This window comes from Centroberyx affinis, unplaced genomic scaffold, assembly GCF_046629955.1.
Source record: "Centroberyx affinis isolate AG114_WGS23_722 - 3 ecotype Tasmania unplaced genomic scaffold, CSIRO-AGI_Caff_v1 ptg000534l_1, whole genome shotgun sequence".
NCBI lineage: Eukaryota > Metazoa > Chordata > Actinopteri > Beryciformes > Berycidae > Centroberyx > Centroberyx affinis.
This window is the reverse complement of record NW_027279182.1, coordinates 48,349-73,189: the sequence shown is the minus strand read 5'-3', so window position 1 is coordinate 73,189 and position 24,841 is coordinate 48,349. Positions and strand designations below refer to the sequence as shown.

Here is a 24,841-nt window from a genome sequence, read left to right as displayed (position 1 = left end):
AGGTATCATGTTCCTGTAGGCCAAGAGAAAGACAATCATATCATAGACACCACACAACACAATGTTTATGATGAGTAAATGTAAGCCAGTATGCAATTTGTCTTTGTCTTTTTGTCGTTAGTGAACAATGGTATTCTATCTAGGATAGCATTCTGGGTAAGAAGACAAACTAAATGGTGAGTGCTGCTGTGGGCCAAAGCAGGAAATCAGCATGGGCTCCAGTCGGTACTCTTAAACACACACTGGGTGCATTCCATTTGGTAACGATTTCTCCTCGTCTCCTCGCCTCGCGTCTCTTCTTCGACTCCTCGGTCAAAGGTCACGGAGGAAACGAGGAGAAGATGCGAGGAGGCGCGTGAACCTGGCTTGTCAGTTGGAACGTCCTCACTCCGCCATATTGAACTGACGTGTGAAGCGTTGCGTTGAGGCTCCTCCCGCGCAGGATGACAGCTGTCTAAATTATTCTAAGGCTCATGTGTTATCCACATAAAAACGTTGAAAAAAGTTCAGATTAATGTTTAATTCATCTAAATTATGCCAGCCTCTAGTGAGCCTTGTCTACCTCATGAAGGTAGAACACTTAAAAAAAATCCTAATGCCTAAAAAGCGTTTCTGTTGCTGTTTTTATTCAGTTTTTTTGTTATTCTGTCTGCTGTATGCTACATTTTAATTTTGTGAAGCACTTTGCAGCACTGATAAGAAAGGTGCTATACAAATTGTCCAACTTTTATCCTTTATGCGACTTGGATTAGACAACGATCATGTGGCTGTTTGACATCTCACTGGCAATGAACCAAAGTGCTTTCTTTTTATTCCTAAATAAATAAATAAATTCCCAAATAACCATAGATCTAGCTGTAAGAGCAAAATGTGCGATTTAAAAGAATGAAATGCTGTTAATGAGGTTTCCCAGCAAGCAATAGACGGCTAGATATAGCCCCGATTTAGTCCGGCTATGTGTAACCCACTTCTAGCCAAAATTATTTTTAAATTGGTTAGATTTAGGTTTTGCCAACGCAGCTTGCGAGATGTATGATATTCCATCATGTAAGCAAAGGCAGCAGTGATTACAAGGTGTTTAGTTTCATTTGTTTGACATGGTCTGCGTAGCCACGATTTAGCTCCCAATTGGCCGGCTATTTGTAGCCCATTTGTAGTCCACTTCTAGCCAAAATTGGTAATATTGTAGTTTTTGCCTACGCAGCTTGTGAGATAGATAATATCCCATCATGTTTGCAATCTATGTGTAGCCACGATTTAGCTCTGAATTGGACCGGCAACGTGTAGTCTGCTTTTAGTCCATCCGGCAAAATCGAGGCTATCAATTGCCGTCATTTCAACGGCTTGGCTATAGCCCTGATCACCGGCTGTGTGCATCCCACTTCTAGCCAAAATAGTGTTAAAATTGGTAGTTTTCGCCCACGCAACTTGTGAGGTGCATGGCATCAGATCATGTTAGCAAGTCAACTATGAAAACAAACTGAGATTAGTATCATTTCATTGAAATGGTCTATGTGTAGCCACGATTTAACTCTGAATTGGACTGGCTACTGTATAGCCTGCTTAAGCCCATCCGGCGAAGTTAGTATTAACCTTTGAATTAGCATTATTTTTTGCTGTTACACATTCATATACACCATTCTCCGTATTTGACTTTCTTTCATTTTACAAGTAAATACAAAATGCAATTACGATACTCAACCGCTAGAGGGCAGATGTACTGCTTGAGAGACATGACGACTGGCAACGCGAGACTTGACAGTTGGGTGGCATAATGCTCTGCTCCGCCCGGTTGAAGAAGCAGTCAGAGGCAGAGCAGAACTGAGCAGTTCACCACGTTTATCTTTATTTGGTTTATCTTGCAAGTCACTATGTTTTTGTCTTGTCATGTGTTCATTATGTATCCACGTTATTTGTTATCATGTGCAGGAACCGTGCCATTTTAGTGGTTAGCAGTGTAGAGTAAGCCATAGTGTGGTTAGCCATGTTAACATGCTACCTAGAAAGCACATGTGCTGGCAGAATATTCATGCACATTTCACAGCAGCAGACAATGTGTGTTCAAGTTGCATCTGTTTCTGTATTTCCTAAAACTAGTGCAGTGCCCGTTCAAAACGTGCCTGTTGGCGTTAGCATTCGACTTAGCGGTTAGCCGCGCCTAGCAGTTGTGTTGTTTAAAATGTTCCATGATTGTAGTTTTTGTAATAACTTACTTATATATTTATCATGTTTTAATATGTTAAGTTGTTTAAAATATTCCTGTATGTAATTTCTGTAATAAATTCTTTATATATTTATCTTGTTTGTTGTTGTTTGTTGGATGGATTGACATTTATTATCAGAACATGATATATTTGAGTAAAAATAATCCTTTAGCCATTATTTTGTTGTCTATTAGACTTATATATGTAGTTGTTCAATAGCTGTCTAATTGATGGCTATATACTTGGGCTATGGTTGGACGTCTACTAAACTTTCACTGACAGCCCATATTTAACCGTGTTTTAGCCTAGACGTCAGGTCTACGTATAGACGCCCAGTAGACGTCTTTTAAACGCAAGATTGGCTTGCTATTTTGTCTATCAGACGTATATATGTAGTCGTTCAATAGCTGTCTAATTGATGGCTAGGCTATACTTGGGCTATGGTTAGACGTCTACTAAACTTTCACTGACAGCCCAAATGTAGCCGTGTTTTAGCCTAGACGTCAGGTCTACGTATAGACGGCTTTTAAACGCAAAATTGCTTGCTGGGTTAGTAAGAATTTATTTTCCCGAAGAGAAATTCCATGGCAACACACACAAACACAATTCATAAGCATGATGAATACTGAATGAGAGACACATCAAACAAACGCAGCAAACCAACTGGTGATCCAGAAGAAGAAGACACAGAAGTGATTCCAGAAAAAGACAAACATACCGGCCTTTATGATGAAAATATGCCCTGTCATGGCAACGGTCATTACGCACCGTGACCAAGGTTATGAATATGGTTAGAATGGAAACAGAGGTAGGCTATGCCTAAAAGGCAGAGACATTTGCATTTTATTTATTTTTTAATATTAAAAAAATAAAATAAAATCGTCTCTAATATAGTTGAAAATGGCTCCGTCTGCTGCTCAGCCCGTGCGTCCTCGGTCTCTCGGAGAAACCCCAGCAGCTCCCTCTCCTCTTCGCCTCTTGGCTGCCGGGGGACCCGAGGAAGCCGCGGAGGTCAGAGGTCACACATGGGAGCGGGCAGCAGCATCCGATGGCCCCGGTCGCTCATCAGGGGGACTGGGATCCGGACTGGATGGGGAGCGCACAGTGGCTGACTTCGGCTGCTGGTCCACACGAGTCTGTTAAAGCAGGAGGGCGGGAGGGAGGCCTCCCGCCAGTAGTCTCCTGCATGAGGGAGAACCGGGGCCAGCTGCAGCCGTTTGCTCCCCATCCTCAGTCCCAGAGCCCTGTGCTGCTGACTTGAGGTCCTGTTAGAAAGAGACGTGCATGGTAAAAGAGTCGCATGTGTGCATTTATATGCTATTTCTATAGGCCTATGTCCTAATGAACGGATTTCATTCAGGCTTATTAGATCATGGAATGTCATTCATATTAATAATAAATCCTATAAAATAACTTACTTTACGTTACTTGCCCCCCACTCACCCTCTCTATGCGCTGGAGGATCAGCTGGCAAGTCTCTTCTGTCCCTATAATCACATTCAAGCCTTAAGATCATTTAGCTACTGATGCCTATTTGGGAAAAGTTTGACATCCTACAACTACAACAGATCTGTCAGTATATGAACTTTTAACGTATAACCCTTCATTAACAAATGTTCGGCTAACATTTAAAACCTCTGCTATTTCTGTTTGAAGAATATATAACAAGTTGGGGCTACTTACACCTGTGGATGTTTTTTCTGCCAATGTCCGCACGTTTTCTGACGGTATGGAGGCGGGGCTTATATCCGCACGTGCCAATGTGTAGTATCCTCCGACCACGCCTTATCAGAGGACGGAGGCGAGGAGACTTGAAGGATCCTTCATGCGTCTTTTAACCAATTGGAACATCCTTAATGATGGCGGCTCATTTTTGGATGCCGGGTCAGCGAGGAGACGAGGTCGCGAGGACGGAGGAGGAGACACGAGACAATGCACCCGAGGAGACATGAAGGACCCTTCATGTGTTTTTTGACCAATTGGAACGTCCTTCATGATGGCGACTCCGTCCTCGAGACGAGGCCGCGAGGACGGAGGAGAGGATGCATTTTGGCCAAATGGAATGCACCCACTGTCTTATCAATCCAATACACACCTTATCAGATCCATTATGGCGTCCACTGTGGAGATAGCGCCCTGGCTGTCATCTGATTCGTTCTCTCTGACTTGGTAAGTTACACCAGGCTTGATGATTGCTACCAATACAACACCTGTGATGGCAATAACTTCAGTGTCATTCATAGGGATGGAGGAAGAAAAACAATGTTTATGAATATTTCATCCCCCCCGCACAGGCTCTGGCATCGGCATAACTTCTCACTGCAGTTAATCTAACTGTCAAGTGGAAGTAACAAACTACATTTACTCTCATTACTGTAATTGAGTAGCTCTTTGTGTACTGTAACTTTTTGTGCATTTCTGCAGGCTTTTGTGCAGTATGTTTTGGCTGAAGTATTATATTTTACTAAACTCTTTGTCTTCATAGCTTGGTGATCATCATATTAATGTCTTTTAGTTTCAAGTAGCGCGTAATGTATAAGTGATTAAAAGTAACTTTTACTTCAGTTTGAGTAAAATTTTAGTAAAGCAACAGTATTTCTACTTGAGTAGGATATTTTGGTCCTTTTTCAACCCCTGCTAACTGTTATTATGGCCTGACATTAGATAATATCCTATAGACAGTATTTACTATGGCTGCACAATTATGGCAAAAATGATAATCCAAACTTTGCACAGAATCTGGGTTTGTCATGTGGTCATCAACTATCTCCAAATGACAGACAGTGGCCCACAAACTAGAACAAACGAAAACATTTTCACATTCAGACTCGGGAGAAGGATTTTCCTCCTGCCGGACCGATCGGTTCTTTTCCACTTTGCACTATGCTTTTTCCAAAGATGTCTATGCATCTTAACTTTTGTTTTGATCACTTAGGTGCCCATTGAGCATTCAAAGGTGTGGATTCTCTTATCTACACCTCACTCAGTATTCTTCCAGTCCTTCCTAAAGTTTCAATAAAGAAAGTGCAGCCGTGAGAATACATGCATACAAAGATGGGAACAGGAAAATGTTGCTTACCAATTGTCACAGAAATCAAAGTCGTGGTGAGGAAATATATAGCAGCACGTAACCCCACTTGTCGGCGAGATCCTTGCTCAGAGAAGCAACACCTGCAAGGAGTAATGTCATTGATACCCAGCAAAGTAGAGACAACAATACAAACTGTAATGCCATGCTACCATAATGCAAAGCTGTCGTTATGTTGTCTAAAGTTTGTTGCATGTGACATTTTTTCACTCCATAGAGGATGTTGAAAATGCTACGAATTCGTCAAAAAACATTGGCAAAGGCCCGATGCTTACCTGTTATTATGCTCGATGTAACCAGAGGAAGGATCACTATATTCAGCATGCGCATCAAGATTTCTCCCGGAAAGCCTATGTAGTATTTTTGTACGTTTGTAAGGGGGGCCTGCGTCCGAAGAATCGTGCCGGTGATGATCGCTGTGGGACAATAATACGGAGCCCCTAAAGTCCCGAAAGGTGATATTTTTTTATCTTGTGCGAACAAGTTATTATCTTGTGCGAACAAGATATGGATCTTGTGCGAACAAGTTATTATCTTGTGCGAACAAGATATTTATCTTGTGCGAACAAGTTATTATCTTGTGCGAACAAGATATTTATCTTGTGCGAACAAGTTATTATCTTGTGCGAACAAGATATGGATCTTGTGCGCACAAGATATTTATCTTGTGGGAACAAGATAATATCTGCATAAGGCATGATTTGAAGACATGCTTTGAAGACCACGGGGGTAAGTTGCGTTTATAGCTTTTAAGAGTTTGTTGATTTCTCAAGTAGCCTATGTTTGAAACGTGGCGGCGTTCATTGCTTTATTTGAACAGTCAATTTGCTATGTTTTTGGTGGGTGAGCTGGTTGAAGATAGCTTTCTGCTACTCGCTCGTTTTACCGAAGTGTTCATGTCCGCCTAAACAGAACGTGTCGGACATTCTGCAAAACTCTGGATTATGTTAAGTGACAACATTTTGAACGTTCAGTGGTAAATTATTCTTACAATATCCAAGGATGGTAACTAATGTGAATTTGTATCATATCTGTTATAATACAGTCGTATAATCTGCTGAGAGAATACCGATTAGAAATATCTTGTATTGGTAAACAATACAACGTAGAGATGGAATACACTGGTTTCATTACTAGCGTGTGCTATTAGTTCAGTCATTAGTCCTCCTGACTCGCCAGGTAAGGTGACAGCAGGACTCGATAAGGAACATCCCTATACACCTAGGCCTGTATCCACAGGTCTACCTGTTGAGCCCCTGTGTTCTGGAATTTCGCTTTGTATTAATGAATGTCCTATAGCTAGGATCTTTGTGGTAGGAGGCTCTTGTCTATTGTGTCTCAAGAGAGATCTATTTGCTCTGGGTTCGGTCCCGAACCATTGACGGCGCAGGTAGTAATATGCGCTGTCCTTGGTGCTCAAACATTGTGTCTGTCAGGAGGGGTTTACTTTATCTTGTATTGGACTGGCTTTCTGTGTAATAGCCTATGTGATGGTCGTCTTCAGTTTTCTTTTAGATGATTTTCGGTAAGTTGGATGTAGCAGTGAAAACTTTTGGTTCTTTGCAGATTTTATTTATAGCAAAAACCTACTTTAGTCAGAAAACAGTGCATTTTGTCCTTCTCTTGTGCACTATTGACACTTTGGCATGCATTAGCTTTACTTTTACACATACATACGTGTTTATGTTTGATGATAAGTGTAACCGACTCATACTTTAATGTCCACTATAGTTTTAAATCATGGTGTGATGGCTTATGCACACATTGGAGTAATATACAGTAGCTCTAAGGTATTCATTTGAATTTTAATATGTTTTGGTCATGGGGCCTGCCATATTAACCTCAATGAGCTAACAAAATTTGTTCAACAATACTGATCTGTTTATTCTTTCACTGTTAGGGAATGGAGTCTTCTACCCTTTTGGATTTTCTTCGTAAAAGGAAGATTGAGGAGGCCATCATCTCGAAAATTGTTGAGGACAATGTAAGTTTGGTTTAAACGGATAAATAAAAACTCATGCAGACATACAAAGATCTAACAGCACTTAAGAAATTTTTTTACAAATTAAGGAAACTGTCCGTTTCCTGGCAATGTGTATTTTTCAACTCTATTAACTTTTTAAAATTCCCTTTTCCCCTTAAGCTGTTGATAGCGTGACTAATCTAGACTATATGATCTAGCTGCACAAATTGCTCATTTGCGTTTCCATTTTTAAAACATAGCTGTTTGGTGCCTTAAAAAAAACGCTATAGTTGTTCTGTTCTCTGAATGTTATTCATTTGTACTACAAAAAACCCCCCCAATTATATTAGATTTTATTAGGATCACAAAGGCATATTATTCAATTGTTGCCAGGATCATGTTCCTCAGGATTTTAGCAGAAAATGTACGGTTTCTATAGGCGCTACTATGGTTGGTTCATTTAAAACTACAATGGAGTTGTGAAAAGCAGTTGACATTATCAACAGGACATGACTTAAAAGTGAGTTAAAAGTTGCACACCATGGATCAAAATTAGTTAACCACTAAAGATGGTTATGAATAGAGGCATAGACTAACAACTGTATCTGTTTAAAACGATTCACAGGGGCTATCTGTATATTCTAACCTAATGAAAACATTTGAATAACTTCAGAGATAGAAAATAAAGAGTATTACTAGCCAATATATTTCTGACTAAAAGTAATAAATTGATCCTTTATTTCTATTTACTGTGATTTGTTTCTCTTTTTCAACATTGTACTGAATAGATTTTTTGGCTATTCTAGTATTCAAATCCTTTACTATCCTATATTAACCCCTCTAAATGTTTTCTTGTTGCAGATTGATACCGCTGTGATTCCGCTTATGTCAGATCATGATCTTGCCAAGTACATACCCCGTTATGGTGACAGAGTAGCAGTTGTGGCCTTTCGTAAATATCAGTCATCAGATGGAGACAAGATGGACAGAAAACATCAGTTGTTAGAGAAAGTAAGATCAAGACTCTGCAACCCTTCCACAAAGAGAAAACTCAGAGAAGAACTTTCAGAGAAACACATGGGAAACGCTTATGCCAAGAAGAAAACCAGGAGAATTGAATTAGGCTGGATGAACTACAGCAAGGACGATGGTGAGTTTAAGCAGGTTCGATCTGCAAAAGGGGGAGGGACCAGGCATGTTTGCATAGAGAGACATACAAAAGTAGGAGAGATCAAAACTATGGCAGAGAGCTTGTTTTTCCCAGAAGGGAAATCAAAGTTTTTGGAGCTCAAAAGTCTTCACTCTGACATGCGGGATATCCGTCACAGGCCAATTGATGAAGAGTGTACCATTGAAGAGTTATATGAAGAAACTAAGGTGAAACTACTGAGAGTATACCTTTGTACCAGGGAGCTGGAGAAGGTACACAGTTCTCCTAATGAAACAGATGACATAGTCATCTTGTCACCTGAACATACACCTGATGAAGATGAACAACCTCCTCCAGATGACATTCAACAGACCAGTGAAGATCTAGTACCAACTGTCCTGATGGTTTTAGATGAGACATACTTTTCAGACACCAATGTTGTGCAAGAACCGGAAGACCTGATGAACCAAACACTATATGTTACAAGTGAGCACAATGAAAGGAGTGAGGAAACAGGAAATGCGCTTGACAGTATTCAGACAAATGCTGATTCAGAGAATGGCTTAAATGTGAGTGACAACCAGATTGAGGACAGCTTTAATGAGGTTTTCATAGGGGCAGTGTTTCCTGAGAGTGAATCTGGCAATCTTGATGATACGATTCCAGTGGAGGATATCAATCCTGCTGTGGTTGTTGAAGTAAGAAGAGGGTTTTGTCTCACTGACCTAATGAATGTATTCGGTGATCCAGCAATTATGAACAAAGAAGTGTCAATCAAAATGAAACTTCCTAATGGATCTTTTGAAAAGGGAGTAGGCTCAGGTGTATTCCGAGACTACTTATCTGAATTCTGGAATGAGTTCTACAGCAGATGCACTGTGGGTGCCAATGTTAAGGCCCCCTACCTCAGACACGAGTACCAAACTCATGAGTGGCAAGCCATTGGAAGAATACTTGTCAAAGGCTGGCTTGCAGTAGGATATTTCCCCATACACCTTCCACTTCCATTCTTGGAGGAAGCCTTGTATGGTGTCACCTACAGCAGTATCAGAGAATCGTTCATGTCCTACATATCAAAACCAGAGAGGGAAATCCTTGAGCAGGCACTACACAACTTTGGTTCTGTTGATCAGGACACCATCATTGATGTTCTAGATTCACATGAATGTCATCAGATTCCAACTGAGGAAAACATCTCTGCACTTGTGACACAGCTGGGTCACAAAGCCCTCATACAAACTCCCATGTTTGTAATTGAGTGCTGGAGACCTATTTTGAAGGGTCTTGCTGCAGCTTTGACACCACAGGAATTAGCAGAGATTGTACAACAGCAAGTTCCAACACCAAAGCGTGTGAAAGACATCTTGAAGTTTCCACTGTCCATGAATGCAGCACAGAGCTGTGTGGCCAGACACCTGAAGAGATATGTTGGGGAACTGGATGAGAATGGCTTACAGCTCTTCCTTCGCTTCTGTACTGGGGCTGATCTTCTGTTTGGAAGTGACATCACTGTCAACTTCATTGAAACCAGCGAATTTCAGTGTCGTCCTCAAGCAAACACATGTGGATGCTATCTCATGTTACCAATTAATTATCAGAATTATCCAGATCTCCGCAGTGACTTCAATGCAATTCTAAACAGCTCAGTTTGGGTGATGGATATAGTATAAACCTCAAATTGCTCAGTAGGCATGCATGTTTTCTGAGATGTTGAAATTCACACTTCTTGTTTGTTTTTCATTATACAAAAAGGCACAATAGAGCACACAGTGTGTGTTTTCACTGAGATGCTGTTCAGGTTGGTCAGGTGTCAATTACATTATGTGGAGAAGCCAATCATAGTTTAGTTGCATTACAATAATGAATGCCGAAGCATTTTGGTTGCCCAGTGCAATATTTAAGCAATGTGATGATGCCTATCATGTTGGGTTCCTTCTGCAAACTGCCTTTGTTCAGTGGACTGTCAAGAGTAAAATAAATAACAACTTTGCAATAATTGCTTTGTACCATTAAGCAAAAAAGTTTGAATTGATAAGTTGAAGAATTTGAAAGTATGGAGAAAAAACAGTTCAGATTGAGGGCTTGCACATCTTATGTTCTAAAGATTTTGATATTACAGCTGTCAAGAAATACAGTACATACAATCATTTGACGTGTAGTGGCCTGCACTTCTATAGTTTTATAGTTCTCAATAACATCAAAACCAACTGTCAATAAGTGAGGCTTGGCTAAGCTTGCCAGTCAAATAATTTTCAAAGCGTAAACCTGTCTTCTATGACAAAGATTTGTACTGTAAATTACTTTTATTATTTACAAAGCACATACATGTGGACAAACAAAGTTTTGTTTTGTTTTCATTTTATTTATATTTTGTTAAAAATACCCTACATTTGTCAGCCTTGAATAAAAGGTTAGGAATTCAGTTTTTATATTATATAGTGTCAAGTAATGTTTTCAACAAAATTCTGTTACAGGTGTAAGTTTGTAAATTATTTTTGTAAAAAAAACTAAAGAACTGCAGTGTGTGAAAGCGGTAACTTATTTCATTTATTCATTTATTTCATATTTTCATTCAGACAACCCCGTAAAGCTTCAAGTTAAGTGTTCAAAGTGAAGTGTTGAATCATATTAAAGCATTTTCAAATTGACCCTCTAGACTATGTTCTTGATACAGTTATACACACATGATTGTTAGTGTGTTGTTCATGTAATACAGTAATGTTAACAATAGTAATAGCTTTTTATAAGTCACAGCAGATAATGTCTATGCAAGGCAGTGGCTGTTCAAAGCACTTTAAATTTCCTGCTTTTCTACATAGGCCTAACGTTACTTATTTAATGCTATTTCAAATAAAACAGATCACTGTGTAAATGAGTTCTTTGCTATTGATGACACAAGTGTGAGAAAAGTATAGCTCGTAAGCTAAAACTACAAAAAAATACCTAGTCATCATCACTTAGTTGTATGTTGATGGCATTCCTTAGTGTTAAATATAGATCAATAGCTTCCAGAGGGCTTTTACTGGGGAACTGTAAGCCCAGTTCCTCCACAAGTATCATACAAAGATCAAATATATCTTCATCGCAAGGAACACAACTGCGAAACACACAGTGTCCTTTGGACATATCCAGCTCGTCTTTATCAAGTGGCATGGCACAGTCCTCAGTGTCCCATAACTCTGGGGTGGAGTACATCACATTTGGGATTCCATACGGCACATTTGGGTTGGACACAGGTCGGATTCGGTGTGCATTCCAGACATCCTTAATGCTATTCAGCTCTTCCTAAAAACAAACATAAAATGTCTACTATAATGAGCAAAATGAAACAACATACTGGATAATCGCATTCATCACTGAATAAGTCATAGTCATGAGTGATTTTAATTGCCTGATATAATGTTTTGCAATAGTCCATGTGTGACCACATTAACACCCAATCATCATACCTGAATTATTCCCATTACGCACAACTGAAGTATGGCCTTGTCCAGTAAACCTCCATCAAACCCTCCTTCGTCCCGTAGCTCCCCAAGAAGCTGTATCCAATATTCCATACCCTCTTTCCGGAGGATGCCCCACCAACTCTCAATGCGTTGGTTTGTTGTACTCATTCCAGCGAGGTAGCTTCGCTCTCCCGACAAATCGTCTCCATGGTTTGTGCGTAAATGTCTCTGCGGCTCTCGTACAAGGCAGTTTTCTGTGCCACGGTCAGTGTGCACAAGTTTGGGACAGTAACTCAGTGTTTCTAAAGCTTCTACAAAATAGCCCCCATAACTCTCGGGTCACTGCTGGTTTTGTAGGCATTCAGCCAAATTATTTTCCAAGAGAAGCCGTCGATACACCCATTAATACACACACCAAAAGGTTTCAACTTGTCATATGAATCGATGTGCCAGAGGTAATTGGGTCCCTTTGAGAAGTACTGTCTCCTGTGAAGTCTCCGTTGCTGTCTGTATGCTGACCCCTCAGGATCCAGCTCGGCTAATATGACTCTAACTTCTTCTTTTTTTGCTTTAAGGCCATTTTCTTGGCACTTCGTAAACATCCATCTATACCCATGCATCTTCCCCGGACCCTGTAATTGTTCCTGGATGAAGTCAATGACACGGCCTAAATCTGTGTAGTCCTTCCGTCGGCTGAGCCTGTTGTCCTTCAGTATGCGCAGCAAATGATTCCTGCTGATGACAATCCCGTGTCTACGTGCAAGAGCAGCAAGAATTTCATTGTATGACATTCCGAGGAGAAAATAAAACTTGATTAGCTGAGTTCTCTCCATTATATGGTGGCTGTGTGCACTTGAAGTCGTTAGAGACGCATATCAATTTATAAATTAACTTGTGTGCACAAGATAAATATCTTGTGCGCACAAGATAATTAACTTGTTCCCACAAGATAAATATCTTGTTCGCACAAGATAATAACTTGTTCGCACAAGATAAAAAAATATCACCTTTCGGGACTTTAGGGGCTCCGTACAATAACACAAAATGGAGGCAAATAGTTACAAAAATACAAGAATACATCATCACTCAGGAATACAATGATTACCTAAATATTGGATTAGATACTAGAGGGGTGTAATGGATTACATGTAATCTGATGGGATTGCAGTCTGACTGGAAAAAATATGGTATTCCATTACAGTTATTGCAATTGCAGAAAATAGACAATTTCTTATGTGATTTAGGTTTGAATAGAGAAAGGGGTATTTTGTTTTATGTGATTTATGTGTGAATAGAGATCATACACATGGTAACATCCCTCTGCAAGTAACTTAAAAGGTGAAATAATAAGATTTGCCTATATATCACCTATTCACTACACCTTTCTGTTGGATCTCTGCTCTAATTAGCTAGTTCACTCCTCTCTATTGTGAAAATGACTTGACTGTTTGTGTCAATTACAGGCCACCGTAATGCCAGAGTACTTTTGTAGGAGGAGAGAAGTTATTGAAATGGCCCTTTAAATAATGATTAATCATAGTTGAATGATATAAATTCATTAAATTCACTAAATCCTAGGATATGGCAAAATTCTTGCATCTAAAACCATTTCCCAAAGCAATAACTGATAACAGACAAGAAAATTAGCACTTTTTGGAATACAGGCTAATTCCATCGTTTCCATTACTGAATATGCTAAAGTGTAATTGCTAATTGGTTACTTTTGATAGAAACATTGTTTTTCAATTAGACCCTCTATCATTTAACGTGTTTTACTGACATTTGAATGAAATAAAGAATATGTAACTTAGTTAGCTAACGTTAAGTGGATACTAGCTAACGTTAGCTAATATACATTTGCTGTGAACTTAAAACTTCCCTCCTGAAGTTTTAGAGTAGCGCTTACCGACAGTTACAGCCACAACAACGGCAATAAGGAATTTGTTTTGTAACAGTTGTTGTTTGAGAGATGTTCTATTAATCTTGAAGGTTTGGCGAACGGCTTCCATGTTGTCACTTGGCAAATTGACTGTTCGCCAACCTAGTAATTACAATTAAGCCTTAATAATGATGAAGTGGAAATCTACACACGCATTGCCCTATAGCTGATAAACTAGTTGAGGTTTGCATGAGCACTAAAAACTTGAAGAAACGTTACATTCAGACATTAATGAGAAACGTTACTGTTTGAAAAACTACTGGCTTGCTGGTTGCTAAGAGACTGTGCGCGACCGTTTTTGCTTCACCGCTGCTGCCGCATTCAGGTCCCATGGGAAACATCATGGTACAGACAAGTCTCCTACATAAAATACTGTTCACCTCAGCTTTCAGGTGGTAAATACTACTTGGGAACTCCAACTTCCATGGACGTCACCAACAAATAAATACCTGTAGTGAAGTCTTGGGATATATTCACGTCAAATAAACAAAATGAATGGTTTTCATCATGTCATTTTGTTATTGCATCTCATAATACCGTGGCCAGTGGTTGCTGGATTTTCAAGTGCATATGTGTTAAGTGTTAGAATATAAGTAACATGTCAAATGACATTAAAGACGGCAAGAAAAAGATTTATTTAAAGACTGCAAATCTGAAATCTGTAATCTTGATCCCAGATACCAGATTTTATTGGACTTGAATATGCGTAACCCGCAGAAATGCACAAAACACACCATGATCCACAAAGTTCCACATATTCCACAAACAAATACTTTTTCACTTGTGTTTTGGATGATTTGCAACAATGCATAACTATTCCTGAATAAATGTATTGTCATTAAATAATCGTACATTTATCCAGAAAACTGAACCAACCAAGACGCTCTATCCATGGTGCTGAAATGTAACTGACTAGCAATTGTGTCCCTTTGATATACTGAACTGATGTAAGGTCAACAAAACAACTAATCTCAGTGAAGGCTGTGTAGTATTGATCAATTCTACAATAAATATGTAATCAATCAAACTGCATCATATAGCCATCATATCAGAGGTGGACCACACTGACTGGACTGGATCTGATTTTTAATAAAAGGCCATTGACCCCATATATTGGTCTAACCTTAGTTCAAACAATCTAATTTTGACCCCTATCAATCCATAAAATAACACTATAGCTTTGAAAGGCAGTGGCAGTCGCAGCAGTGCAGCGACTGCTCGGTACACCGTGGAATTTAAGCCAAAAGCACAGCTGATATTTCTGGCAAACAGATCAGTTTTTGAACTTTAATTTAAACTTGAAGCCAAAAGAGTTCAGTTGATGTTTTTCTGACCAAAGGTGAAACAATATTTGGTTCATAGGGTTAGACAGATGGTCAAACAGAAGTTTGACCATTGTTTCCAACTGACTGATGCACTAAAATCTACTAGATGGCCACCTTGCTGCAGAGGGAAGGAGGGAAAAAAGACACTGAATGATATTGAAAGATATTGAGTGACTGCTCATTATCTTTCTTTCTTTGTTTTTTAATGTCATTTTAATAGTTTCTTTCTTTTTTAATGTCATTTTAAATAGTTGTGGAGTGTGTATGTATTTTTTCTGTTTTATGTGAAGCACATTGTATTTGCCTTCAGTATGAAATGTGCTATATAAATAAAGTTTGCCTTGCCTTGCCTTGAATAATCATTGTGATTAGTGTGAGACTGTAAAAGAAAATAAATCTGCTCTGCTCTTTGGTCTCAGTAGAGATCTGAGATTAATCTGGAAAGTTTTCTTGACATTTTCATGTCAGTCAACTATCGACCCAACGCTCTGTCCAGCTGTCTTCAGTGCAATGCCACTTAAAATTCTCTACAGAAATAAAACTATACAGGCAGTACATTGTTTTTTAAAGATATCGGTGGTGATATCTTTTATTAGGGAAAAATTGAAGGGGGGTGTTGGGGAGTGCAAATAGGTGTTAAGGTGTGTCAAAAAAAAGGGCGGATCCAAGGCACTCTTCATATGATTAAAAAGCTTTAAAGAAAGGCTAGTTCATGGTAGAACAGATAAAATCAAGCCAACATGTTTTGGCCACACACAGCCTTCATCAGGGCAGAGCAATGAAAGCAGTTCACCTCACATACCATATATAACGTAGGTTGACATTAGTCTAATGACAGTCAGCTGGTAAGGTAGCAAGGCAATTACCAGGTAAGGCCATCAATATAGACCTATCACCATCTGGGGTCAGCGTATACATCTATCTATTAACACACATGCATGTCATGTCAATACATACACACACAATATATAAATCGTAGCAGCTATGTCCTGTTGGACCAGAACTTAGCTTTATAGCACTTACTCTCGTTGTTCTCTCCTAACTAGAACCTTGCTTGTGTTGTATGAAAATCTCATGTGTAAGTCGCTTTGGATAAAAGCGTCTGTCAAATGTGAAATTGTAAATTGTAAGCTGGTAAGGCAGCAAGGCAATTACCAGGTAAGGCCATCAATATAGACCTATCACCATCTGGGGTCAGCGTATACATCTATCTATTAACACACATGCATGTCATGTCAATACATACACACACAATATATAAATCAGAGAAGTTTATAGAAAAGAAACCATGTCAATAGAGTCATTCAGACCAGGAAACACCATAGCCTGGAGCTTTGGTTGAGTGTTCTCTGTCTATCCCCTCTTCTAGAGGTTAGAAGAGGGGATAGACAGAGAACACTCAACCAAAAAGAGAGCCGCTGGATCCATAAGCTCCAGGCTATGGTGTTTCCTGGTCTGAATGACTCTATTGACATGGTTTCTTTTCTATAAACTTATCTGATTTATATATTGTGTGTGTATGTATTGACATGACTTGACATGACATGTGTGTTAATAGATAGATGTATACGCTGACCCCAGGTGGTGATAGGTCTATATTGATGGCCTTACCTGGTAATTGCCTTGCTGCCTTACCAGCTTACAATTTACAATTTCACATTTGACAGACGCTTTTATCCAAAGCGACTTACACATGAGATTTTCATACAACACAAGCAAGGTTCTAGTTAGGAGAGAACAACGAGAGTAAGTGCTATAAAGCTAAGTTCTGGTCCAACAGGACATAGCTGCTACGAGGCAGTACTACAAGGCAGTGCTATGAGGCAATGCATAGAGTGCATAGAGGAAGAATTGGTTTTTTTTTTTGGTTACCCGGGCCATTAGGTGAGAAGGTATTCGCTAAAGAGCTGGGTCTTTAGCCTTTTCTTAAGGATTGAGAGGGACTCTGCGGATCGAATAGAGTTTGGTAACTCGTTCCACCACCGGGGAACCACAGAAGAGAAGAGTCTGGCTAGAGACTTAGGGCCTTGCTGTGGTGGCAGCATCAGGCGCCGCTCCTTGGCAGAGCGTAGTGAGCGAGAGGGAGCGTAGACCTGAATGAGGGAGTTCAGGTAGGTTGGAGCCGTTTTGGAATTCAGAGACTTGATTAAAGACCGCACGCTCAAGTGTTTTGGAAAGGAAGGTGAGTAGTGAAACCGGCCTGTAATTATCAACCTGAGATGGGCTGAGTGTAGGTTTCTTTAGCAGCGGGCTAACCCGCGCTTCCTTAAAAGCAGTGGGGAACACACCCGCTGTAAGTGAAGAGTTGATGATGTGCGTGACTGCAGGGACAAGTGTGGGCGAGATGGCCTGCAGGAGGTTGGAGGGTATGGGGTCCAACGGACAGGTAGTGGGATGAGAGTCAAGCAGAAGTTTGGAGACTTGCTCCTCAGTGAGATGGGAAAAGGACAGGAGTGAGGTCCTGTTAGCTGGTGGCAGCATACTGAGTTGGTCAGGCTCAGAGAACTGATTACTGATGGTAGAAACCTCCGAATAAGTTATCATGGAAAACAACGTCATTCTACTGGTCTGTAAACACGTTGCCCTGCGAACAGCACTTCTACTGTCTGTTAATTCGAAAATAGCCTAACAGTTTTCCGTTTTTTATTGTGATTTCCATTTGTATATTTGTCCATATCGGGATCCAGTAGCAATGGTGACTCCCTGTTTCCAGAGAGCTGATTGGTCAGAAGGCCTTTCATACATTTGGATCCGATACCCCGAACCTAACCTGCTCCGGAGCAGGTTAGCCGTGCAGCATAAGTTACCATGGTGATCTACCCCGGTAAGAAGTGAACCACCTTCCTGAGACTGAAAACCCAGGGTTAAACCTGAAGTTACCTCACTAACCCCAAATCCTGCTTCGTAGTACAGGCCCCAGGAAGTGCTCAGCCACAACAAAGCCTGACAACAGCCTAAGTCCAAATCTAACCCAGAAACAAAGATTCTAAACACTTACTGACCGACTGCTGTTTCCTATGTCCTAGATCCGAGCTTATTTTGCTTTGGAGCTCAGTTCAATCTCTTTTTAAGAGTTTAGTGAAAATCCCGCCCCTTTCAGATTTCCACAACAAAGCAACAGATAGAGGGCGTGACCCGCGTCAGCTGACCCACCTATCGAAACTCAGAGAGTGAAACCAGGAAGTGCTCAGCCACAACAAAGCCTGACAACAGCCTAAGTCCAAATCTAACCCAGAAACAAAGATTCTAAACACTTACTGACCGACTGCTGTTTCCTATGTCTTAGATCCGAGCTTATTTTGCTTTGGAGCTCAGTTCAATCTCTTTTTAAGAGTTTAGTGAAAATCCTGCCCCTTTCAGATTTCCACAACAAAGCAACAGATAGAGGGCGTGACCCGCGTCAGCTGACCCACCTATCGAAACTCAGAGAGTGAAACCAGGAAGTGCTCAGCCACAACAAAGCCTGACAACAGCCTAAGTCCAAATCTAACCCAGAAACAAAGATTCTAAACACTTACTGACCGACTGCTGTTTCCTATGTCCTAGATCCGAGCTTGTTCTGAGTTTAGTGAAAATCCTGCCCCTTTTAGACTAATGTCAACCTACGTTATATATGGTATGTGAGGTGAACTGCTTTCATTGCTATGCCCTGATGAAGGCCGTGTGTGGCCGAAACATGTTGGCTTGATTGTATCTGTTCTACCATGAACTAGAATTGCATTAAAGCTTTTTAATCATATGAAGAGTGCCTTGGATTCGCCCTTTTTTGTCAATTCTTGTTTTTCCCCTATTTTTTGACCAAAGTGCACCTTCATACAGTAGTGTTTTACCCGTTTTAGAATGCCGTAGCCCTCCTATTAGTATCCTTTTTAGGTGTTAAGGTGTCTTCAGGGGTGGGGGGTTGGAAATGAGTGTTGGTGTGTGTTCAGAGATTTAGGGTTGGAAATGGGCGTGTCCTGATTCTCGTCCTTGCCCTTCCCTTGTTCTCTGCCTCGAGCCTGATGCCCAGATTGTTGATCTTCAAGATGTTCTCTCCGTGAAGCATTTTCAGCGTCACTAGTTGTGGGCAGAGAGCCTCATTGTCCCCATAAGCCTTGAGCTTAGTGGCTAGCTCTTTGTTGCTCGTGGCTTTTTCTCTGACCTTTTCTGGGACGTCCTGCAGTCCTTTGTGGTGGGTGTTGCCCTCTACCTCACAGGCCATGAGTATGTTCTGCTTCTCTGCTTTGACCTCCTCCAGTTCTTTACAGTATGCCTTGTTCTCCTCCTTGCAGGCCTCGAGTATGCTCTGCGTCTCACTGGCGGAGACACGCTCAGTGTAGAGGGATGCTTTGAAGTTCTCCAGTTCTTTATGGAGTTCCTTGTTCTCCTCCTTGCAGGCCTCGAGTTTGCTCTGCGTCTCACTGGCGGAGACACGCTCAGTGTAGAGGGATGCTTTGAAGTTCTCCAGTTCTTTACAGTATGCCTTGTTCTCCTCCTTGCAGACCTCGAGTTTGCTCTGCGTCTCACTGGCGGAGACACGCTCAGTGTAGAGGGATGCTTTGAAGTTCTCCAGTTCTTTACAGTAAGCCTTGTTCTCCTCCTTGCAGACCTCGAGTTTGCTCTGCGTCTCACTGGCGGAGACACGCTCAGTGTGGAGGGATGCTTTGAAGTTCTCCAGTTCTTTATGGAGTTCCTTCTTCTCCTCCTTGCAGGCCTCGAGTATGCTCTGCGTCTCACTGGCGGAGACACGCTCAGTGTAGAGGGATGCTTTGAAGTTCTCCAGTTCTTTATGGAGTTCCTTGTTCTCCTCCTTGCAGGCCTCGAGTATGCTCTGCGTCTCACTGGCGGAGACACGCTCAGTGTAGAGGGATGCTTTGAAGTTCTCCAGTTCTTTACCGTAAGCCTTGTTCTCCTCCTTGCAGACCTCGAGTTTGCTCTGCGTCTCACTGGCGGAGACACGCTCAGTGTGGAGGGATGCTTTGAAGTTCTCCAGTTCTTTATGGAGTTCCTTGTTCTCCTCCTTGCAGGCCTCGAGTATGCTCTGCGTCTCACTGGCGGAGACACGCTCAGTGTGGAGGGATGCTTTGAAGTTCTCCAGTTCTTTATGGAGTTCCTTCTTCTCCTCCTTGCAGGCCTCGAGTATGCTCTGCGTCTCACTGGCAGAGACACGCTCAGTGTAGAGGGATGCTTTGAAGTTCTCCAGTTCTTTATGGAGTTCCTTGTTCTCCTCCTTGCAGGCCTCGAGTTTGCTCTGCGTCTCACTGGCGGAGACACGCTCAGTGTAGAGGGATGCTTTGAAGTTCTCCAGTTCTTTACAGTATGCCTTGTTCTCCTCCTTGCAGACCTCGAGTTTGCTCTGCGTCTCACTGGCGGAGACACGCTCAGTGTGGAGGGATGCTTTGAAGTTCTCCAGTTCTTTATGGAGTTCCTTCTTCTCCTCCTTGCAGGCCTCGAGTATGCTCTGCGTCTCACTGGCGGAGACACGCTCAGTGTAGAGGGATGCTTTGAAGTTCTCCAGTTCTTTATGGAGTTCCTTGTTCTCCTCCTTGCAGGCCTCGAGTTTGCTCTGCGTCTCACTGGCAGAGACACGCTCAGTGTAGAGGGATGCTTTGAAGTTCTCCAGTTCTTTATGGAGTTCCTTGTTCTCCTCCTTGCAGGCCTCGAGTATGCTCTGCGTCTCACTGGCGGAGACACGCTCAGTGTAGAGGGATGCTTTGAAGTTCTCCAGTTCTTTACAGTAAGCCTTGTTCTCCTCCTTGCAGGCCTCGAGTATGCTCTGCGTCTCACTGGCGGAGACACGCTCAGTGTGGAGGGATGCTTTGAAGTTCTCCAGTTCTTTATGGAGTTCCTTCTTCTCCTCCTTGCAGGCCTCGAGTATGCTCTGCGTCTCACTGGCGGAGACACGCTCAGTGTAGAGGGATGCTTTGAAGTTCTCCAGTTCTTTACAGTAAGCCTTGTTCTCCTCCTTGCAGACCTCGAGTTTGCTCTGCGTCTCACTGGCGGAGACACGCTCAGTGTGGAGGGATGCTTTGAAGTTCTCCAGTTCTTTATGGAGTTCCTTCTTCTCCTCCTTGCAGGCCTCGAGTATGCTCTGCGTCTCACTGGCGGAGACACGCTCAGTGTGGAGGGATGCTTTGAAGTTCTCCAGTTCTTTATGGAGTTCCTTCTTCTCCTCCTTGCAGGCCTCGAGTATGCTCTGCGTCTCACTGGCGGAGACACGCTCAGTGTAGAGGGATGCTTTGAAGTTCTCCAGTTCTTTACAGTATGCCTTGTTCTCCTCCTTGCAGACCTCGAGTTTGCTCTGCGTCTCACTGGCGGAGACACGCTCAGTGTGGAGGGATGCTTTGAAGTTCTCCAGTTCTTTATGGAGTTCCTTCTTCTCCTCCTTGCAGGCCTCGAGTATGCTCTGCGTCTCACTGGCGGAGACACGCTCAGTGTAGAGGGATGCTTTGAAGTTCTCCAGTTCTTTACAGTAAGCCTTGTTCTCCTCCTTGCAGGCCTCGAGTATGCTCTGCGTCTCACTGGCGGAGACACGCTCAGTGTGGAGGGATGCTTTGAAGTTCTCCAGTTCTTTATGGAGTTCCTTCTTCTCCTCCTTGCAGGCCTCGAGTATGCTCTGCGTCTCACTGGCGGAGACACGCTCAGTGTAGAGGGATGCTTTGAAGTTCTCCAGTTCTTTATGGAGTTCCTTCTTCTCCTCCTTGCAGGCCTCGAGTATGCTCTGCGTCTCACTGGCGGAGACACGCTCAGTGTAGAGGGATGCTTTGAAGTTCTCCAGTTCTTTATGGAGTTCCTTGTTCTCCTCCTTGCAGGCCTCGAGTATGCTCTGCGTCTCACTGGCGGAGACACGCTCAGTGTGGAGGGATGCTTTGAAGTTCTCCAGTTCTTTATGGAGTTCCTTCTTCTCCTCCTTGCAGGCCTCGAGTATGCTCGGCGTCTCACTGGCGGAGACACGCTCAGTGTAGAGGGATGCTTTGAAGTTCTCCAGTTCTTTACAGTATGCCTTGTTCTCCTCCTTGCAGACCTCGAGTTTGCTCTGCGTCTCACTGGCGGAGACACGCTCAGTGTGGAGGGATGCTTTGAAGTTCTCCAGTTCTTTATGGAGTTCCTTCTTCTCCTCCTTGCAGGCCTCGAGTATGCTCTGCGTCTCACTGGCGGAGACACGCTCAGTGTGGAGGGATGCTTTGAAGTTCTCCAGTTCTTTATGGAGTTCCTTCTTCTCCTCCTTGCAGGCCTCGAGTATGCTCTGCGTCTCACTGGCGGAGACACGCTCAGTGTAGAGGGATGCTTTGAAGTTCTCCAGTTCTTTATGGAGTTCCTTGTTCTCCTCCTTGCAGGCCTCGAGTACGCTCTGCGTCTCACTGGCAGAGACACGCTCAGTGTAGAGGGATGCTTTGAAGTTCTCCAGTTCTTTATGGAGTTCCTTCTTCTCCTCCTTGCAGGCCTCGAGTATGCTCTGCGTCTCACTGGCGGAGACACGCTCAGTGTAGAGGGATGCTTTGAAGTTCTCCAGTTCTTTATGGAGTTCCTTGTTCTCCTCCTTGCAGGCCTCGAGTATGCTCTGCGTCTCACTGGCGGAGACACGCTCAGTGTGGAGGGATGCTTTGAAGTTCTCCAGTTCTTTATGGAGTTCCTTCTTCTCCTCCTTGCAGGCCTCGAGTATGCTCTGCGTCTCACTGGCGGAGACACGCTCAGTGTAGAGGGATGCTTTGAAGTTCTCCAGTTCTTTACAGTATGCCTTGTTCTCCTCCTTGCAGACCTCGAGTTTGCTCTGCGTCTCACTGGCGGAGACACGCTCAGTGTGGAGGGATGCTTTGAAGTTCTCCAGTTCTTTATGGAGTTCCTTCTTCTCCTCCTTGCAGGCCTCGAGTATGCTCTGCGTCTCACTGGCGGAGACACGCTCAGTGTGGAGGGATGCTTTGAAGTTCTCCAGTTCTTTATGGAGTTCCTTCTTCTCCTCCTTGCAGGCCTCGAGTATGCTCTGCGTCTCACTGGCGGAGACACGCTCAGTGTAGAGGGATGCTTTGAAGTTCTCCAGTTCTTTATGGAGTTCCTTGTTCTCCTCCTTGCAGGCCTCGAGTACGCTCTGCGTCTCACTGGCAGAGACACGCTCAGTGTAGAGGGATGCTTTGAAGTTCTCCAGTTCTTTACAGTATGCCTTGTTCTCCTCCTTGCAGACCTCGAGTTTGCTCTGCGTCTCACTGGCGGAGACACGCTCAGTGTGGAGGGATGCTTTGAAGTTCTCCAGTTCTTTATGGAGTTCCTTCTTCTCCTCCTTGCAGGCCTCGAGTATGCTCTGCGTCTCACTGGCGGAGACACGCTCAGTGTAGAGGGATGCTTTGAAGTTCTCCAGTTCTTTATGGAGTTCCTTCTTCTCCTCCTTGCAGGCCTCGAGTATGCTCTGCGTCTCACTGGCGGAGACACGCTCAGTGTGGAGGGATGCTTTGAAGTTCTCCAGTTCTTTATGGAGTTCCTTCTTCTCCTCCTTGCAGGCCTCGAGTATGCTCTGCGTCTCACTGGCAGAGACACGCTCAGTGTAGAGGGATGCTTTGAAGTTCTCCAGTTCTTTATGGAGTTCCTTCTTCTCCTCCTTGCAGGCCTCGAGTATGCTCTGCGTCTCACTGGCGGAGACACGCTCAGTGTAGAGGGATGCTTTGACGTTCTCCAGTTCTTTACAGTATGCCTTGCTAGAGACACGCTCACTGTAGAGGGATGCTTTGAAGTTCTCCAGTTCTTTATGGAGTTCCTTGTTCTCCTCCTTGAAGGCCTCAAGTTTGCTCTGCATCTTGCTGGCGGAGACACGCTCAGTGTAGAGGGATGCTTTGAAGTTCTCCAGTTCTTTATGGAGTTCCTTGTTCTCCTCCTTGCAGGCCTCGAGTTTGCTCTGCGTCTCACTGGCGGAGACACGCTCAGTGTAGAGGGATGCTTTGACGTTCTCCAGTTCTTTACAGTATGCCTTGTCCTCCTCCTTGCAAGCCTCGAGTTTGCGCTGCGTCTCGCTGCTGGAGACACGCCCACTGCGGAGGGATGCTTTGACCTCCTCCAGTTCTTTATGGAGTTGTTTGTTCTCCTTCTTGCCCCTCTTAATCGCTGCCTCAAGCTCTTGGATGCTCAAGTCTTTTTCTTTGAGCTTTGCTTTGAGGGCGTCCTTCTTTGATTCACAGGTGTCGAGTTCACGCTGCTTCTCTCTGCAGGAGGCAAGGTTACCGAGGTACGATTTTTTTAACGTCTTCATTTTTTTATAGATGTTCTCAAAAGTCTCCATTTCCTCATCAGACTGGATCTGCTCCGGCATCCCCACGGCCTGCTCTTCATCCGATTCTATTGATGCCTCATAATCATTTTTCAGGAGCTTGCTTCTTAGCCACTCCATGTCCTGGTCTCTGAAAGCCTGTCTGTAATAACAGACTGGCTATAATAGAAATCTGTCTATAATTGTAGTCTGTAATCTGTGTAATCTGTGATAGTGTAGCACCATTCACTAATACTCTCAGCTCCCCTTCAGCTAAACGTCTTCTGTGTCTTGTTAGCAGGGTTATAACCTCAGTCTGCTGCAACTGGCTATGTATTGCAGTTCCAAAGCTTCCCCGCCCACATCGTGGCGTCACTTACGAGTGACGTCACAATGGAGTCGCCCAGCGCTGTGATTGGCTGTCTTTTCGAGCGACGTTATAACGGATTCCCCCAGCCCTGTGATTGGCTGTCTTTTCGAGCGACGTTATAACGGATTCCCCCAGCAAGCAGCGT

The 24,841-nt window shown here is 42.9% G+C and overlaps 1 protein-coding gene across 1 annotated transcript; it reads right to left on the bottom strand.

Moving 5' to 3' along the window:
* Nucleotides 1-3,216: 3,216 nt before the first annotated feature.
* On the bottom strand, nucleotides 3,217-24,467 carry LOC139642844 (golgin subfamily B member 1-like). Its single transcript, XM_071517878.1, has 2 exons — nucleotides 19,114-24,467; nucleotides 3,217-3,469 (listed from the first exon to the last, which is right to left on the bottom strand). Exons 1-2 carry the CDS (start codon nucleotides 24,465-24,467, stop codon nucleotides 3,217-3,219), a joined length of 5,607 nt encoding a protein of 1,868 aa, XP_071373979.1.
* Between the last annotated feature and the right edge of the window lie 374 nt (nucleotides 24,468-24,841).